Source organism: Salvelinus namaycush, unplaced genomic scaffold (genome assembly GCF_016432855.1).
Source record: "Salvelinus namaycush isolate Seneca unplaced genomic scaffold, SaNama_1.0 Scaffold2727, whole genome shotgun sequence".
NCBI lineage: Eukaryota > Metazoa > Chordata > Actinopteri > Salmoniformes > Salmonidae > Salvelinus > Salvelinus namaycush.
In genome coordinates, this window is record NW_024059594.1 from 12,501 (window position 1) to 33,690 (window position 21,190).

Sequence of the window (21,190 nt, forward strand, 5' to 3'; positions counted from 1 at the left end):
TGCCCTCCACCATACTACCCTATACTATAGGGTGCTGCCCTCCACCATACTACCCTATACTATAGGGTGCTGCCCTCCACCATACTACCCTATACTATAGGGTGCTGCCCTCCACCATACTACCCTATACTATAGGGTGCTGCCCTCCACCATACTACCCTATACTATAGGGTGCTGCCCTCCACCATACTACCCTATACTATAGGGTGCTGCCCTCCACCATACTACCCTATACTATAGGGTGCTGCCCTCCACCATACTACCCTATACTATAGGGTGCTGCCCTCCACCATACTACCCTATACTATAGGGTGCTGCCCTCCACCATACTACCCTATACTATAGGGTGCTGCCCTCCACCATACTACCCTATACTATAGGGTGCTGCCCTCCACCATACTACCCTATACTATAGGGTGCTGCCCTCCACCATACTACCCTATACTATAGGGTGCTGCCCTCCACCATACTACCCTATACTATAGGGTGCTGCCCTCCACCATACTACCCTATACTATAGGGTGCTGCCCTCCACCATACTACCCTATACTATAGGGTGCTGCCCTCCACCATACTACCCTATACTATAGGGTGCTGCCCTCCACCATACTACCCTATACTATAGGGTGCTGCCCTCCACCATACTACCCTCTACTATAGGGTGCTGCCCTCCACCATACTACCCTATACTATAGGGTGCTGCCCTCCACCATACTACCCTATACTATAGGGTGCTGCCCTCCACCATACTACCCTATACTATAAGGTGCTGCCCTCCACCATACTACCCTATACTATAGGGTGCTGCCCTCCACCATACTACCCTCTACTATAGGGTGCTGCCCTCCACCATACTACCCTATACTATAGGGTGCTGCCCTCCACCATACTACCCTATACTATAGGGTGCTGCCCTCCACCATACTACCCTATACTATAGGGTGCTGCCCTCCACCATACTACCCTATACTATAGGGTGCTGCCCTCCACCATACTACCCTATACTATAGGGTGCTGCCCTCCACCATACTACCCTATACTATAGGGTGCTGCCCTCCACCATACTACCCTATACTATAGGGTGCTGCCCTCCACCATACTACCCTATACTATAGGGTGCTGCCCTCCACATACTACCCTATACTATAGGGTGCTGCCCTCCACCATACTACCCTATACTATAGGGTGCTGCCCTCCACCATACTACCCTATACTATAGGGTGCTGCCCTCCACCATACTACCCTATACTATAGGGTGCTGCCCTCCACCATACTACCCTATACTATAGGGTGCTGCCCTCCACCATACTACCCTCTACTATAGGGTGCTGCCCTCCACCATACTACCCTATACTATAGGGTGCTGCCCTCCACCATACTACCCTATACTATAGGGTGTGCCCTCCACCATACTACCCTATACTATAGGGTGCTGCCCTCCACCATACTACCCTATACTATAAGGTGCTGCCCTCCACCATACTACCCTATACTATAGGGTGCTGCCCTCCACCATACTACCCTATACTATAGGGTGCTGCCCTCCACCATACTACCCTATACTATAGGGTGCTGCCCTCCACCATACTACCCTATACTATAGGGTGCTGCCCTCCACCATACTACCCTGTTAGCGGTGCTGCCCTCACATACTACTACTAGGGTGCTGCCCTCCACCATACTACCCTCTACTATAGGGTGCTGCCCTCCACCATACTACCCTATACTATAGGGTGCTGCCCTCCACCATACTACCCTATACTATAGGGTGCTGCCCTCCACCATACTACCCTATACTATAGGGTGCTGCCCTCCACCATACTACCCTATACTATAGGGTGCTGCCCTCCACCATACTACCCTATACTATAGGGTGCTGCCCTCCACCATACTACCCTATACTATAGGGTGCTGCCCTCCACCATACTACCCTATACTATAGGGTGCTGCCCTCCACCATACTACCCTATACTATAGGGTGCTGCCCTCCACCATACTACCCTATACTATAGGGTGCTGCCCTCCACCATACTACCCTATACTATAGGGTGCTGCCCTCCACCATACTACCCTATACTATAAGGTGCTGCCCTCCACCATACTACCCTATACTATAGGGTGCTGCCCTCCACCATACTACCCTATACTATAGGGTGCTGCCCTCCACCATACTACCCTATACTATAGGGTGCTGCCCTCCACCATACTACCCTATACTATAGGTGCTGCCCTCCACCATACTACCCTATACTATAGGGTGCTGCCCTCCACCATACTACCCTATACTATAGGGTGCTGCCCTCCACCATACTACCCTATACTATAGGGTGCTGCCCTCCACCATACTACCCTATACTATAGGGTGCTGCCCTCCACCATACTACCCTATACTATAGGGTGCTGCCCTCCACCATACTACCCTCTACTATAGGGTGCTGCCCTCCACCATACTACCCTATACTATAGGGTGCTGCCCTCCACCATACTACCCTATACTATAGGGTGCTGCCCTCCACCATACTACCCTATACTATAGGGTGCTGCCCTCCACCATACTACCCTATACTATAGGGTGCTGCCCTCCACCATACTACCCTATACTATAGGGTGCTGCCCTCCACCATACTACCCTCTACTATAGGGTGCTGCCCTCCACCATACTACCCTATACTATAGGGTGCTGCCCTCCACCATACTACCCTATACTATAGGGTGCTGCCCTCCACCATACTACCCTATACTATAGGGTGCTGCCCTCCACCATACTACCCTATACTATAGGGTGCTGCCCTCCACCATACTACCCTATACTATAGGGTGCTGCCCTCCACCATACTACCCTATACTATAGGGTGCTGCCCTCCACCATACTACCCTATACTATAGGGTGCTGCCCTCCACCATACTACCCTATACTATAGGGTGCTGCCCTCCACCATACTACCCTATACTATAGGGTGCTGCCCTCCACCATACTACCCTATACTATAGGACACAGAGTTGTTATTTAGGCTCAGTGTCACTACTCTATATTCAGCTTCTATATTAAAGATTCAGACTTTGGTCATCAATACCTCTTCAAAACCACAAATTAGCTGATAATGGTGAACAAGTTACACTGTTTGTTTATGCAATTCAGTGTCGTATTTCCTGTTTGTAGGCGCAATGTACAGTCGTGGCCAATAGTTTTGAGAATGACACAAATATAAATTTTCACAAAGTCTGCAGCCTCAGTGTCTTTAGATATTTTTGTCAGATGTTACTATGGAATACTGAAGTATAATTACAAGCATTTCGTAAGTGTCAAAGGCTTTTATTGACAATTACATGAAGTTGATGCAGAGTGTCAATATTTGCAGTGTTGACCCTTCTTTTTCAAGACGTCTGCAATCCGCCCTGGCATGCTGTCAATTAACTTCTGGGTCACATCCTGACTGATGGCAGCCCATTCTGGCATAATCAATGCTTGGAGTTTGTCGGAATTTGTGGGGTTTTGTTTGCCTCTTGAGGTTTGACCACAAGTTCTCAATGGGATTAAGGTCTGGGGAGTTTCCTGGCCATGGACCCAAAATATCGATGTTTTGTTCCCCGAGCCACTTAGTTATCACTTTTGCCTTACGGCAAGGTGCTCCATCATGCTGGAAAAGGCATTGTTTGTCACCAAACTGTTCCTGGGTGGTTGGGAGAAGTTGCTCTCGGAGGATGTGTTGGTACCATTCTTTATTCATGGCTGTGTTCTTAGGCAAAATTGTGAGTGAGCCCACTCCCTTGGCTGAGAAGCAACCCCACACATGAATGGTCTCATGGTGGTTTACTGTTGGCATGACACAGGACTGATGGTAGCGCTCACCTTGTCTTCTCCGGACAAGCTTTTTTCCGGATGCCCCAAACAATCGGAAAGGGAATTCATCAGAGAAAATGACTTTACCCCAGTCCTCAGCAGTCCAATCCCTGTACCTTTTGCGGAATATCAGTTTGTCCCTGATGTTTTTCCTGGAGAGAAGTGGCTTCTTTGCTGCCCTTCTTGACACCAGGCCATCCTCCAAAAGTATTCGCCTCACTGTGCGTGCAGATGCGCTCACACCTGCCTGCTGCCATTCCTGAGCAAGCTCTGTACTGGTGGTGCCCCGATCCCGCAGCTGAATCAACTTTAGGAGACGGTCCTGGCGCTTGTTGGACTTTCTTGGGCGCCCTGAAGCCTTCACAACAATTGAACCGCTCTCCTTGAAGTTCTTGATGATCCGATAAATGGTTGATTTAGGTGCAATATCCTTGCCTGTGAAGCCCTTTTTGTGCAAAGCAATGATGACTGCACGTGTTTCCTTGCAGGTAACCATGGTTGACAGAGGAAGAACAATGATTCCAAGAAACACCCTCCTTTTGAAGCTTCCAGTCTGTTATTCGAACTCAAATCAGCATGACAGAGTGATCTTCAGTCTTGTCCTCGTCAACACTCACACATGTGTTAATGAGAGAATCACTGACATGATGTCAGCTGGTCCTGTTGTGGCAGGGATGAAATGCAGTGGAAATATTTTTTGGGGGATTCAGTTCATTTGCATGGCAAAGAGGGACTTTGCAATTAATTGCAATTCATCTGATCACTCTTCATAACATGCTGGAGTATATGCAACTTGCCATCATACAAACTGAGGCAGCAGACTTTGTGAAAATTAATATTTGTGTCATTCTCAAAACATTTGGCCACGACTGTAGCTAAAATGTTGCTCACCACCACTCCGAGGGTTAAGGGACCGTCTTAAAACTGAGGGTTAAGGGACCGTCTTAAAACTGCAATGCCTATTATTGCATGACATAGAGATCTCAAACCAATTTGACTTTGTTGAGTGACCTCTTCTCTTCAATAGCTTCCAACCCATATGCCTTTCATGAATACAACCAACTGTTATTGGTTCAGGGATCTCGCCTGTCCAATCCAAAGCAAAAAATAAATAAATAATAAACGTGTCTAATTATTATGAATTTGAATTTAAAACGTCAATATCTCCAACCCGATATGACTTCCATGAATACGACCAACTGTTATTGGTTCAGGGACTTCTTCTCTCCTACCCATGTTCAGGGACTTCTTCTCTCCTACCCATGGGAATTTACTTCAGAACCTTTTGACTTTGTTCTATGCCATTTTGTTCAGAATCAGAATCACCTTCATTCTGGCAGGTACATTTGCACAAACTCAGAATGTTACTTGGTGAAAGGGTTCTGCTAGTGATAGACATCTTTGCTGGGTGAGGTTTATTGGGATGAGTCTTGTCCTGGAGGTAGAACTGAGCGATTTCCGCACCAGTAGATGTGCCAGCTGCAAAGTTAAGTTTCAGTCTCAATTTAAGGTTAGGGTTAGAAATTATGTTTAGCAGTGTGGATATTAAGGTTAGGTATCAAATCAGATTGGATGACTTTGTGTGCCAGCTGCAAAGTTAAAATTGGCTATATTGTAAAAATGTATGCTTTTTAGTTTCAATTTAAGGTTAGGGTTAGGAATTAGATTTAGCAGTGTGGTTAAAGTTAGGTATCAAATCAGATTTGATGTGTGCCAGCTAGTGAACCCTCTGCCGAGCTGCCGAGCTGCCTCCAGAACAATATATAAATATCTACATGCAGAGGTAGGGCTGCTCCGTAACGTAGTGCAATGATAGGGGCCTATGGACAGTGTGTAATACAGTGCTGTGTTCGGATGAACCAAGTGCAGATATTATATGTGGTTTGATACAGTGTGCAGCATAGAGTACATAGTGTCCTTTAGTCTCTGTGGATCATGTGGAGGCTGGTGAGGGCCACAGCACGGGGAGAGAAACTGTTCAGGTGGAGGCTGGTGAGGGCCACAGCACGGGGAGAGAAACTGTTCAGGTGGAGGCTGGTGAGGGCCACAGCACGGGGAGAGAAACTGTTCAGGTAGAGGGTGGTGAGGGCCACAGCACGGGGAGAGAAACTGTTCAGGTGGAGGGTGGTGAAGGCCACAGCACGGGGAGAGAAACTGTTCAGGTGGAGGCTGGTGAGGGCCACAGCACGGGGAGAGAAACTGTTCAGGTGGAGGCTGGTGAGGGCCACAGCACGGGGAGAGAAACTGTTCAGGTGGAGGCTGGTGAGGGCCACAGCACGGGAAGAGAAACTGTTCAGGTGGAGGGTGGTGAGGGCCACAGCACGGGGAGAGAAACTGTTCAGGTGGAGGCTGGTGAGGGCCACAGCACGGGGAGAGAAACTGTTCAGGTGGAGGCTGGTTTGTCATGATTAACCTGATCCGTTTGCAAGAGGAGAGTCTTCAGGGCATGCTAAAAAATATTTGCATGTCGTACAGGATACTGCTGAAGTCTTTGCATAGTCATCCGTTTAAATCTAACAGCCTCAAGCAGAGCTCACTGCTCAGACTTTGTTGAAGTAGTCTAGCAGAGGGCTGAACCAGGGTCAGTCTTTAGATAAGGTTTATGTTGTTGCCGTTGGGGGTTTCACCATAAGTAGAAAACGGTTGGTTTCTGGAAGGAGGAGTTAGTAGCCACACCTACAGCTTCGGGTTCTAATTTTTTACTCGGTGACAGATCTGGTACACTCAACCCTCACACACTGTACATCTTCAAGTTGCTCTGTCACGTCACGTCTTGCCTGGCTGTTGGAATCTTAGAAGATGGCTGTGAACAAATGTATCAAGTACCTCCTCTTTGGTTTCAACCTGCTGCTCTGGATGAGTGGATGCATCATCCTCGGGGTCTCCATCTACCTCAAAGTGAACCCTGTGTTCGGGGGGTTGTTACCGGGACTGAACCTCCTGATAGCCGTCGGCACCATCGTCACGGTGCTCGGCTTCCTGGGCTGCTTCGGAGCCATCAGGGAAAGCCGCGTCATGCTCATGCTGTTCTTCGTCGGGCTGCTCCTCATCTTTGTCCTCCTGGCGGTCGCTGGAATCCTGGGAGCTGTCGGAGTGAAGAAGATCGAGGAATGGTTGGCGGAGAAGCTGCTACCGCTGAGGAACCAGTCGTCTTTGTTCCAGACGTTCATGCAGAACCTGGAAGAGCGGGCAAAGTGTTGTGGACTGATCCACGGACCTTCAGACTGGGGCTCGACGGTCCCCGCCTCCTGCGACTGCCATGACACCACTCGGGAGTGTAAACTCGCAGATGGACAGCGCAAAGTCTACTTGAGACCTTGTATCAAGCTGGTGACGTCAGTCCTGGCGAAGGGTATATTCATCACCATGGGGATTGCTTTTGGCATCGCAGGCTTGATGATCTTTGGAATGGCCTTCGCCATGACCCTGTATTGCCAGATTGGGGAGACGTATGCCACGTTAAGCTAGGTACAGCTGCACTATACCACCTTAACCTAGGTACATCTACACTATACCACCTTAACCTAGGTACATCTACACTATAACACCTTAACCTAGGTACATCTACACTATACCACCTTAACCTAGGTACATCTACACTATACCACCTTAACCTAGGTCCATCTACACTATACCACCTTAACCTAGGTACATCTACACTATACCACCTTAACCTAGGTCCATCTACACTATACCACCTTAACCTAGGTACATCTACACTATACCACCTTAACCTAGGTACATCTACACTATACCACCTTAACCTAGGTACATCTACACTATACCACCTTAACCTAGGTCCATCTACACTATACCACCTTAACCTAGGTACATCTACACTATACCACCTTAACCTAGGTCCATCTACACTATACCACCTTAACCTAGGTACATCTACACTATACCACCTTAACCTAGGTACATCTACACTATACCACCTTAACCTAGGTACATCTACACTATACCACCTTAACCTAGGTACATCTACACTATACCACCTTAACCTAGGTACATCTACACTATACCACCTTAACCTAGGTCCATCTACACTATACCACCTTAACCTAGGTACATCTACACTATACCACCTTAACCTAGGTACATCTACACTATACCACCTTAACCTAGGTACATCTACACTATACCACCTTAACCTAGGTACATCTACACTATACCACCTTAACCTAGGTACATCTACACTATACCACCTTAACCTAGGTACATCTACACTATACCACCTTAACCTAGGTACATCTACACTATACCACCTTAACCTAGGTACATCTACACTATACCACCTTAACCTAGGTCCATCTACACTATACCACCTTAACCTAGGTACATCTACACTATACCACCTTAACCTAGGTACATCTACACTATACCACCTTAACCTAGGTACATCTACACTATACCACCTTAACCTAGGTACATCTACACTATACCACCTTAACATAGGTCCATCTACACTATACTAAACTGACTGGAATTGACTCCAACCCTGCTGAACGTTGCTTTGTATTGTAATGCATCCATTATGTATTTTCTATATCATATACCTGTGCCAAATGACAATCTGATTTGGTTTTCTGATTTATGATAAATGATGGCAGTTTCTTGACCTGAAGTCGATTAATCCATATCTCATTCAACATGCATGTATGTATTTTTAAAGTGAATTAGTTTTCTACTGCTCAATACTTTTCTCTGAAGTAGGTGCCTGTGGTGGTCATACACTCAGTGGTGTAAAGTACTTAAGTAAAAATACTTTAAAGTACTACTTAAGTAGTTTTTATGGGGTATGTGTACTTTACTTTACTATTCTTCTTTTGACAACTTTTACTTTTACTTCACTACATTCCTAAAGAAAATAATGTTATTTTGACTCCATACATTTTCTCTGACACCCAAAAGTACTTGTTACATTTTGACAGGAAAATGGTCCTATTGACGCGCTTATCAAGAGAACATCCCTGGTCGTCCCTACTGCCTCTGATCTGGCAGACTCACTAAACAGAGAACATCCCTGGTCATCCCTACTGCCTCTGATCTGGAGGACTCACTAAACAGAGAACATCCCTGGTCATCCCCCTACTGTCTCTGATCTGGAGGACTCACTAAACAGAGAACATCCCTGGTCATCCCTACTGCCTCTGATCTGGCAGACTCACTAAACAGAGAACATCCCTGGTCATCCCTACTGCCTCTGATCTGGAGGACTCACTAAACAGAGAACATCCCTGGTCCATCCCTACTGCCTCTGATCTGGCGGACTCACTAAACACAAACGCTTCATTTGTAAATGATGGAGTGATGCCGTGTGTCCCTGGCTTTCTGTAAATAAAATAAAAAAAACATGAAAATGGCACCATCTGGTTGTTTTAATATAAAGAATTTGAAATTATTTGTAATTTTACTTATTATCAGTGGTGACCCGTCATTCAGGTGTTTGAGCCCCACCATTTTTTGGGGGGGGGGGGGGTTTGCCTGTTTTGCATGTTATTTTGGCATTAATACGTGTCACATATCAGTTTGCAAACAATGTAAAAAATAATATATATCATTGAGTTAATAAAGCCTCATACAAACATGGTCTCTTTCTTTTTTTTTAGTAAGGCAGCTCCAAAATGCAGGTGTTTCAGCCTAGCTCAGTGCTTTCTGTGGTGGGCGGGGCGAGCCAGCAGAAAATACAGAGTGTTGCGCCGTGATTGGCTCAGTGTTCTGTCACTCATGGAGATTTTACATCACTACCAAGTGTAAGAGGAGACGTTGAACATTCTAACCTTTCGGCTGCTGCCGTAGAGGTGCCCATCCAAGAAGGCTCAAGGTCATTGGCCACAGATAAAATGACATCAATTCATGTTATATGTACAGAAGCTTTGATTGGACTGATCATGTCAACATCATACTTTCACAGTCTTAGCTAGCAGGCTAGCCGTCATCATCATGAATCAAGTTGAGAATTTACTGGCAAATCCTTTTTAAAACTTCTCTAGGATAGGGGGCAGAGTTTTCACTTTGGGAAAAATAGCGTGCCCAATTTCAACTTCCTTCTACTCATCCCCAGAATATAAGATATGGATATTATTAGTAGATTTGGATAGAAAACACTCTGAAGTTTCTAAAACTGTTTGAATCATATTTGTAAGTATAACAGAACTTATGTAGCAGGCAAAACCCAGAGGAATAACCATACATTTTTTTTTCTTTTTAAGTCACTGTCTGTTCAATGTGTTTTCATTAGAAAGCCAGATTTCTAATCACTGTGGTCTTAGTTCCTACTGCTTCCACTGGATGTCACCAGTCTTAGGAAATAGGTTGAGGTTATTCATTTGTGCAATGAAGAAGAAGGCCATCAGGAAGTAGAGTAACGTCATGTGTACTGTTTGAGAGTTGCGCAAGACTAAAAAATGTAGCGTTTGTTTGTTGATCTCCTGTATTGAAAACAGATAGACCCGTCTTCAATTTGATCGATTATTAACGTTTACAAATACCTTAAGTTGTATTACAAAAGTACTTTGAAATGTTTTGGCAAAGTTTAGAGGTAATTTTTGAGATATTTTGTAGTGACTTTGCGCAAATTGAAGGTGTTTTTTTCTGGATCAACGGCGCCAAATAAATGGACAATTTGGATATATATGGACGGAATTAATCGAACAAAAGGACCATTTGTGATGTTTATGGGACATATTGGAGTGCCAACAAAAGAATCTCGTCAAAGGTAATGCATGTTTTATATTTTATATCTGCGTTTTGAGTAGCGCCGGCAGGGTTGAAATAGGCTACACTCTCTTTGTTGACATTGTGCTATCATCAGATAATAGCATCTTATGCTTTCGCCGAAAAGCCTTTTTGAAATCTGACATGTTGGCTGGATTCACAACGAGTGTAGCTTTAATTTGGTATCTTATATGTGTGATTTAATGAAAGTTTGATTTTATATAATGTTTTTGAATTTGGCGCTCTACATTTTCCCTGGCTACTGGCCAGGTGGGACGCTACCGTCCCGCTATCCCAGAGAGGTTTTTAATCCTTGTCGTATGAAGAGAAATAATGAAGAGAAATTATAAATAAAACGTATCGGTGCTCATCGGCCATAGGACATAAACATTGTACAACAAGTTGGAAATCGCAAATTCAATGAGTGGTTAGGAAGGAATCGGTGACAGTGGCTGTGTGGTTCCCTAATCTGGGATTAAGAGGCTCTTTTCCTAGTTTAAATGATAAACATTCAACGTTGGCCGTGCAGCCAATGAAGCATGATTTGAGGACCGCCCCGCCCTTGTCACGGCCGTGGAATGAAGAGGACCAAGGTGCAGCGTGGTGAGCGTACAAATTCCTTTATTTATTATGACGCCGACAAAAACAATAAACAAATCCAAAACAAACCGTGAAGCTAAAGGGCTATGTGCCACAAACAAAGTTACCTTCCCACACAGACAGGTGGGAAAAGGGCTACCTAAGTATGGTTCTCAATCAGAGACAACGATAGACAGCTGTCCCTGATTGAGAACCATACCCGGCCTAAACATAGACATACAAATAATAGCACTAAAGAATATAGAATACCCACCCCAAATCACACCCTGACCAAACCAAAATGAGACATAAAAAGGCTCTCTAAGGTCAGGGCGTGACAGCCCTGTTCAAGTGAGCACAGCACAACAATGTGAGTCCAAAAATGTATTCTACGCTGCTTCATAAATGATATAATATGCCAGGGAGATATGTATACTGTAGCTAAGAAAGTAATACTAAGTGTAAGTTGTGCAGTAAGCTGTTAGTAGCCTCATCCTAATAATGTGCCTCATCCTAATAATTTGGTCTATTTACCCCTCTTAATTTCTCCTACTGTTCTGACCGTTCTGCTGTAGCCTATAACCTGTTTTTAGAGAAATGTAGTCATCGAAAATTGTAAGAGCTTTCACTGTCTGCTTATATGCTCCCTTTATTTATCCTACGGTTCTGACTTGGTGTACAGGGAGAACACTGTAAGAACGGCCCATGTTATGAATTCTGTCGCTGTACATTTCAAAAGTTATATTGACTAACGTTACGTCCGTCCTAGCTCGCTCATTGTCTTAATCGAAATGACAGATTGCCTCTTATCCGTTTGTGTGTGTGTGTGTGTGTGTGTGTGTGTGTGTGTGTGTGTGTGCGCGTGCGTGTAATAATTATAATGTAACAACACCAATAATAGTAACAACACTACATTTTGCTATTCCCTTGTTTACAGAGATGGACGTGCAGCAGGCAAACCCAGTGATGCTACTGGTCCCTCCTCATCTACAGTTGTGACACAGACACTCCAGGAAGCATTTAAAAAGGCAGGCTGCTTATGCAACCACATCAAAAACATGCTCAAGACCTCACTGCAGCCCTTTCATATTACATTGCAAAGGACATGATGCCATTTCCTATTGTTGAGAGGCCTGGCTTTCTGAGGCTGATTTAAGGTTGCCGTGCCTCACTACAAAGTGGCCATCACAAACATTATTTTCCAAAGTCTGAAATCCCAAACCTGTACAACCAGGTTAAAGTTGATGTTGGAAAAACTTTGGCTCAAAGGCACATGGTTTGCTGCAACTACTGACCTCTGGACCAGTGCAAGCAGGAGGTGGTCAACCCTACATCAGCTTCGCTATCCATCACCTCACCCCAGACTGGCTAATGGAATCAAACTGCCTGGAAACACAGTTCTTCCTAGAAGATCACACAGCTCACAACATCAGAGAATATGCTGGAAGAGTGGGGGGGATCAACACGATAATGTTAATTATCAACACTGATAATACTGATAGTACTGATAGTACTGATAACACTGATAACACTGATAGTACTGATACTACTGATACTACTGATAATACTGATAACACTGATAACACTGATAGTACTGATACTACTGATAACACTGATAGTACTGATAATACAGATAGTACTGATAGTACTGATACTACTGATACTACTGATACTACTGATAACACTGATAGTACTGATAACACTGATAATACTGATAACACTGATAACACTGATAGTACTGATAGTACTGATAGTACTGATAGTACTGATACTACTGATACTACTGATACTACTGATAACACTGATAACACTGATACCACTGATAACACTGATAACACTGATAATACTGATAGTACCGATAACACTGATAGTACTGATACTACTGATAACACTGATAACACTGATAATACTGATAGTACTGATACTGCTGATACTACTGATACTACTGATAATACTGATAGTACTGATAATACTGATAGTACTGATAATACTGATAACACTGATAGTACTGATAGTACTGATAGTACTGATAACACTGATAACACTGATAACACTGATAGTACTGATAGCACTGATAACACTGATAACACTGATAATACTGATAGTACTGATAGTACTGATAATACTGATAACACTGATAATACTGATAATACTGATAACACTGATAACACTGATAATACTGATAGTACTGATACCACTAACACTGATAGTACTGATAATACTGATACTACTGATACTACTGATACTACTGATAATACTGATAATACTGATAGTACTGATAGTACTGATAGTACTGATAGTACTGATAACACTGATAGTACTGATACTACTGATAACACTGATAATACTGATAATACTGATAGTACTGATAATACTGATAATACTGATAACCGTGATAATTTTGGTCACTATAATCGTGATATTTTCATACCGTTTCATCTCTGAATTGTATTATAGTTGAATAATGATTGCAGTACATGTCAGGATATATCTTGTTCCAGCCAGTGATCAATGTCTTTACACACTTCTTTGAGGGACTTGGAAATAAACAGAATGATTCATTATTTTTAAAAAGAGGAGAGTTTTTGGAAAAGGGGTGGGAGGAGTGTTCGGGGTGGGAGGGGTGTTTGGGGTGTTCAGGGTGGGAGGGGTCAGCGATCTTTCTTGGGGGCTTCCTTGGCCTGGAGTCAAAAGGGGGTGTTCGGGGTGGGAGGAGTGTTCGGGGTGGGAGGAGTGTTCGGGGTGGGAGGAGTGTTCGGGCTGGGAGGAGTGTTCGGGGTGGGAGGAGTGTTCGGGCTGGGAGGGGTGTTCGGGGTGGGAGGAGTGTTCGGGCTGGGAGGAGTGTTCGGGGTGGGAGGAGTGTTCGGGCTGGGAGGAGTGTTCGGGCTGGGAGGAGTGTTCGGGCTGGGAGGAGTGTTCGGGCTGGGAGGAGTGTTCGGGCTGGATTGACTAGTGTTCAGGATTGACTGGGAGAGGTTGAGTTCTTTTCAGCTTAGTGCTCCTTCTTGGTGACCCGCTGTGATGTTCATCCACGCACTTGAAGTTGTGGGAGATGATGGTCCTCAGTCATTTAAATGATTCTCGAGGGGAGGAGATGTAGGAGATTCTGAAGCCTCTGCTGGACTAGTTCAACACAGTCTGAGCCTCTGCTGGACTAGTTCAACACAGTCTGAGCCTCTGCTGGACTAGTTCAACACAGTCTGAGCCTCTACTGGACTAGTTCAACACAGTCTGAGCCTCTGCTGGACTAGTACAACACAGTCTGAGCCTCTGCTAGACTAGTTCAACACAGTCTGATCCTCTGCTGGACTAGTTCAACACAGTCTGAGCCTCTGCTAGACTAGTTCAACACAGTCTGAGCCTCTGCTGGACTAGTACAACACAGTCTGAGCCTCTGCTAGACTAGTTCAACACAGTCTGAGCCTCTGCTGGACTAGTTCAACACAGTCTGAGCCTCTGCTGGACTAGTTCAACACAGTCTGAGCTCCTGCTAGACTAGTACAACACAGTCTGAGCCTCTGCTGGACTAGTTCAACACAGTCTGAGCCTCTGCTGGACTAGTTCAACACAGTCTGAGCCTCTGCTGGACTAATTCAACACAGTCTGAGCCTCTGCTAGACTAGTACAACACAGTCTGAGCCTCTGCAAGACTAGTTCAACACAGTCTGAGCCTCTGCTGGACTAGTTCAACACAGTCTGAGCCTCTGCTGGACTAGTTCAACACAGTCTGAGCCTCTACTGGACTAGTTCAACACAGTCTGAGCCTCTGCTGGACTAGTACAACACAGTCTGAGCCTCTGCTAGACTAGTTCAACACAGTCTGAGCCTCTGCTAGACTAGTTCAACACAGTCTGAGCCTCTACTGGACTAGTTCAACACAGTCTGAGCCTCTGCTAGACTAGTTCAACACAGTCTGAGCCTCTGCTAGACTAGTTCAACACAGTCTGAGCCTCTGCTGGACTAGTTCAACACAGTCTGAGCTTCTGCTAGACTAGTTCAACACAGTCTGAGCCTCTGCTGGACTAGTACAACACAGTCTGAGCCTCTGCTAGACTAGTTCAACACAGTCTGAGCCTCTGCTGGACTAGTTCAACACAGTCTGAGCCTCTGCTGGACTAGTTCAACACAGTCTGAGCTCCTGCTAGACTAGTACAACACAGTCTGAGCCTCTGCTGGACTAGTTCAACACAGTCTGAGCCTCTGCTGGACTAGTTCAACACAGTCTGAGCCTCTGCTAGACTAGTTCAACACAGTCTGAGCCTCTGCTAGACTAGTACAACACAGTCTGAGCCTCTGCTAGACTAGTTCAACACAGTCTGAGCCTCTGCTGGACTAGTTCAACACAGTCTGAGCCTCTGCTGGACTAGTTCAACACAGTCTGAGCCTCTACTGGACTAGTTCAACACAGTCTGAGCCTCTGCTGGACTAGTACAACACAGTCTGAGCCTCTGCTAGACTAGTTCAACACAGTCTGAGCCTCTGCTAGACTAGTTCAACACAGTCTGAGCCTCTAGTGGACTAGTTCAACACAGTCTGAGCCTCTGCTAGACTAGTTCAACACAGTCTGAGCCTCTGCTAGACTAGTTCAACACAGTCTGAGCCTCTGCTGGACTAGTTCAACACAGTCTGAGCCTCTGCTAGACTAGTTCAACACAGTCTGAGCCTCTGCTGGACTAGTACAACACAGTCTGAGCCTCTGCTGGACTAGTTCAACACAGTCTGAGCCTCTGCTGGACTAGTTCAACACGGTCTGAGCCTCTGTTAGACTAGTTCAACACGGTCTGAGCCTCTGCTAGACTAGTACAACACAGTCTGAGCCTCTGCTGGACTAGTTCAACACAGTCTGAGCCTCTGCTAGACTAGTTCAACACAGTCTGAGCCTCTGCTAGACTAGTTCAACACAGTCTAACCCTCTGCTAGACTAGTACAACACGGTCTGAGCCTCTGCTAGACTAGTTCAACACAGTCTGAGCCTCTGCTAGACTAGTACAACACAGTCTGAGCCTCTGCTAGACTAGTACAACACAGTCTGAGCCTCTGCTAGACTAGTTCAACACAGTCTGAGCCTCTGCTGGACTAGTTCAACACAGTCTGAGCCTCTGCTAGACTAGTTCAACACAGTCTGAGCCTCTGCTAGACTAGTTCAACACAGTCTGATCCTCTGCTGGACTAGTTCAACACAGTCTGAGCCTCTGCTGGACTAGTTCAACACAGTCTGAGCCTCTGCTAGACTAGTTCAACACAGTCTGAGCCTCTGCTGGACTAGTTCAACACAGTCTGAGCCTCTGCTAGACTAGTTCAACACAGTCTGAGCCTCTGCTAGACTAGTTCAACACAGTCTGATCCTCTGCTGGACTAGTTCAACACAGTCTGAGCCTCTGCTAGACTAGTTCAACACAGTCTGAGCCTCTGCTAGACTAGTTCAACACAGTCTGAGCCTCTGCTGGACTAGTTCAACACAGTCTGAGCCTCTGCTAGACTAGTTCAACACAGTCTGAGCCTCTGCTAGACTAGTTCAACACAGTCTGAGCCCCTGCTAGAATAGTTCAACACAGTCTGAGCCCCTGCTAGAATTGTTCAACACAGTCTGAGCCACTGCTGGACTAGTTCAACACAGTCTGAGCAGTTTGTTCTGTTCGAGGCACGATTTGCCCCAAAAAGCATAAAGGCTGATACACTGATTCACAAAAAGGTGCTATTTAGAACCTAAAAGGGTTCTTTGGCTATTCCCAATGGATACCCCTTTGAAGAACCCTTTTTGGTTCCAGGTAGAACCCTTTACACATAGGGTTCTACATGGAACCAAAAAGGGTTCTCCTATTGGGACAGTCGAGGAACCCTTTTGGAACCCTTTTTTCTAAGAGTGTAGATTAAGGACATGACTATGCAAAGACTTCAGTTGTATCCGGTATGATGTACAAATATTATTTAGCATGCCCTGAAGACTCTCCTCTTGCAAACGGTTCAGGTTAATCATGACAAACCAGCCTCCACCTGAACAGTTTCTCTCCCCGTGCTGTGGCCCTCACCAGCCTCCACCTGAACAGTTTCTCTCCCTGTGCTGTGGCCCTCACCACCCTCCACCTGAACAGTTTCTCTCCCCGTGCTGTGGCCCTCACCAGCCTCCACCTGAACAGTTTCTCTCCCCGTGCTGTGGCCCTCACCAGCCTCCACCTGAACAGTTTCTCTCCCCGTGCTGTGGCCCTCACCAGCCTCCACCTGAACAGTTTCTCTCCCCGTGCTGTGGCCCTCACCAGCCTCCACCTGAACAGTTTCTCTCCCCGTGCTGTGGCCCTCACCAGCCTCCACCTGAACAGTTTCTCTCCCCGTGCTGTGGCCCTCACCAGCCTCCACCTGAACAGTTTCTCTCCCTGTGCTGTGGCCCTCACCAGCCTCCACCTGAACAGTTTCTCTCCCCGTGCTGTGGCCCTCACCAGCCTCCACCTGAACAGTTTCTCTCCCCGTGCTGTGGCCCTCACCACCATCCACCTGAACAGTTTCTCTCCCCGTGCTGTGGCCCTCACCACCCTCTACCTGAACAGTTTCTCTCCCCGTGTTGTGGCCCTCACCAGCCTCCACCTGAACAGTTTCTCTCCCCGTGCTGTGGCCCTCACCAGCCTCCACCTGAACAGTTTCTCTCCCCATGCTGTGGCCCTCACCACCCTCCACCTGAACAGTTCCTCTCCCCGTGCTGTGGCCCTCACCAGCCTCCACCTGAACTGTTTCTCTCCCCGTGCTGTGGCCCTCACCAGCCTCCACCTGAACAGTTTCTCTCCCCGTGCTGTGGCCCTCACCAGCCTCCACCTGAACAGTTCCTCTCCCCGTGCTGTGGCCCTCACCAGCCTCCACCTGAACAGTTTCTCTCCCCGTGCTGTGGCCCTCACCACCCTCTACTTGAACAGTTTCTCTCCCCGTGTTGTGGCCCTCACCAGCCTCCACCTGAACAGTTTCTCTCCCCGTGCTGTGGCCCTCACCAGCCTCCACCTGAACAGTTTCTCTCCCCGTGTTGTGGCCCTCACCAGCCTCCACCTGAACAGTTTCTCTCCCCGTGCTGTGGCCCTCACCAGCCTCTACTTGAACAGTTTCTCTCCCCGTGTTGTGGCCCTCACCAGCCTCCACCTGAACAGTTTCTCTCCCCGTGCTGTGGCCCTCACCAGCCTCCACCTGAACAGTTTCTCTCCCCGTGTTGTGGCCCTCACCAGCCTCCACCTGAACAGTTTCTCTCCCCGTGCTGTGGCCCTCACCAGCCTCCACCTGAACAGTTTCTCTCCCCGTGCTGTGGCCCTCACCAGCCTCCACCTGAACAGTTTCTCTCCCCGTGCTGTGGCCCTCACCACCCTCCACCTGAACAGTTTCTCTCCCCGTGCTGTGGCCCTCACCACCATCCACCTGAACAGTTTCTCTCCCCGTGCTGTGGCCCTCACCAGCCTCCACCTGAACAGTTTCTCTCCCCGTGCTGTGGCCCTCACCAGCCTCCACCTGAACAGTTTCTCTCCCCGTGCTGTGGCCCTCACCAGCCTAGCTTTAGAGGTGGCACGATCAGAGGCCGGTCACCTGTGTTTGTGAGGCAGAGGTCCGAAGTTTGCCCCAGGTACCGGATGAATCGTGAGGAAGTGGTACTCGCTAAGCAAGCAGAGCGACGTCCTTGACACTGGCACATTCAGTTGAAAGAGGTTTGAGCAAATCGGAATATTTTATATAAAGCTAAATATACCTGTGTGTGTGTGTGTGTGTTTGGGTGTGTTTTTGTTCTTGAAGGCAGCGGCGGCTGCTGATTGGCTGAATTCCCGCGGTGCGAGGTGATTGGAGTTGTCAACAAAGCAGCATGACAGAAATATGATGCCAAGTTTCTGAACTATTTCTACAATTTCTCCCTAAAATGTGATTTTAAACCTAACCTTTAACCACACTGCTAACCTTGACCTTAAATTAACCACACCCTAACCTTGACCCTAACTTTAACCACACTGCTAACCTTGTGCCAAACCCTAACCTTAAATTAAGATCAAAAAGCAAACTTCTGTTTACATGAATTTTGACTTTGTGGCTGTGGTAACTAGTGGAAACCAGGGAGAACGCAACAAGCATGCAGATGCAATAAGTGAAACACATTATCTAACTGGGGATAGCTAGCTAACATAATGTCACAAAGCATTATCTAACTGGGGATAGCTAGCTAACATAATGTCACAAAGCATTATCTAACTGGGGATAGCTAGCTAACATAATGTCACAAAGCATTATCTAACTGAGGATAGCTAGCTAACATAATGTCACAAAGCATTATCTAACTGGGGATAGCTAGCTAACATAATGCACAGAGCATTATCTAACTGGGGATAGCTAGCTAACATAATGGCACAAAGCATTATCTAACTGAGGACAGCTAGCTAACATAATGTCACAAAGCATTATCTAACTGGGAATAGCTAGCTAACATAATGTCACAAAGCATTATCTAACTGGGGATAGCTAGCTAACATAATGTCACAAAGCATTATCTAACTGAGGATAACTAGCTAACATAATGTCACAAAGCATTATCTAACTGGGGATAACTAGCTAACATAATGTCACAAAGCATTATCTAACTGGGGATAACTAGCTAACATAATGTCACAAAGCATTATCTAACTGGGGATAACTAGCTAACATAATGTCACAAAGCATTATCTAACTGGGGATAACTAGCTAACGTAATGTCACAAAGCATTATCTAACTGGGGATAACTAGCTAACGTAATGTCACAAAGCATTATCTAACTGGGGATAACTAGCTAACATAATGTCACAGAGCATTATCTAACTGGGGATAGCTAGCTAACATAATGTCACAAAGCATTATCTAACTGGGGATAACTAGCTAACATAATGTCACAAAGCATTATCTAACTGGGGATAACTAGCTAACGTAATGTCACAAGCATTATCTAACTGGGGATAGCTAGCTAACATAATGTCACAAAGCATTATCTAACTGGGGATAACTAGCTAACGGAATGTCACAGATTGGATTAATTTCTAACTGGGGATAACTAGCTAACATAATGTCACAAAGCATTATCTAACTGGGGATAACTAGCTAACATAATGTCACAAAGCATTATCTAACTGGGGATAACTAGCTAACGTAATGTCACAAAGCATTATCTAACTGGGGATAACTAGCTAACATAATGTCACAAAGCATTATCTAACTAGGGATAACTAGCTAACGTAATGTCACAAAGCATTATCTAACTGGGGATCGCTAGCTAACATAATGTCACAGAGCATTATCTAACTGGGGATAGCTAGCTAACATAATGTCACAAAGCATTATCTAACTGGGGATAACTAGCTAACATAATGTCACAAAGCATTATCTAACTGGGATAACTAGCTAACGTAATGTCACAAAGCATTATCTAACTGGGGATAACTAGCTAACATAATGTCACAAAGCATTATCTAACTGGGGATAACTAGCTAACATAATGTCACAAAGCATTATCTAACTGGGGATAACTAGCTAACATAATGTCACAAAGCATTATCTAACTGGGGATAGCTAGCTAACATAATGTCACAAAGCATTATCTAACTGGGGATAGCTAGCTAGCATAATGTCACAAAGCATTATCTAACTGGGGATAGCTAGCTAACATAATGTCACAAAGCATTATCTAACTGGGGATAGCTAGCTAACGTAATGTCACAGAGCATTATCTAGCTGGGGATAACTAGCTAACGTAATGTCACAAAGCAATTTCTAACTGACTATAACTAGCTAACGTAATGTCACAAAGCATTATCTAACTGGGGATAACTAGCTAACGTAATGTCATAAAGCATTATCTAACTGGGGATAACTAGCTAACATAGTGTCACCAAGCATTATCTAACTGGGATAGCTAGCTAACGTAATGTCACAATGCATTATCTATACTGGGATAATGCTATCTAACATAATTTCATAAAGCATGTATTCTACCTAGGGAATAGCTAGCTACCGTAATGTCCAAAGCATTATCTAACTCGGGGATAGCTAGCTAACATGTCACAAAGCAA

The 21,190-nt window shown here is 45.7% G+C and overlaps 1 protein-coding gene across 1 annotated transcript; it reads left to right on the top strand.

The window, feature by feature from the left end:
- Nucleotides 1-6,640: 6,640 nt before the first annotated feature.
- LOC120039459 (tetraspanin-8-like) lies at nt 6,641-7,309 on the top strand. Its single transcript, XM_038984851.1, has one exon. The coding sequence runs from the start codon at nt 6,641-6,643 to the stop codon at nt 7,307-7,309; it is 669 nt and encodes a 222-aa protein (XP_038840779.1).
- Nucleotides 7,310-21,190: the final 13,881 nt, after the last annotated feature.

Excerpts from the sequence above, each read along its gene's own strand:
- LOC120039459 (XM_038984851.1), top strand. The coding sequence starts at position 6,641 with ATGGCTGTGAACAAATGTATCAAGTACCTCCTCTTTGGTTTCAACCTG.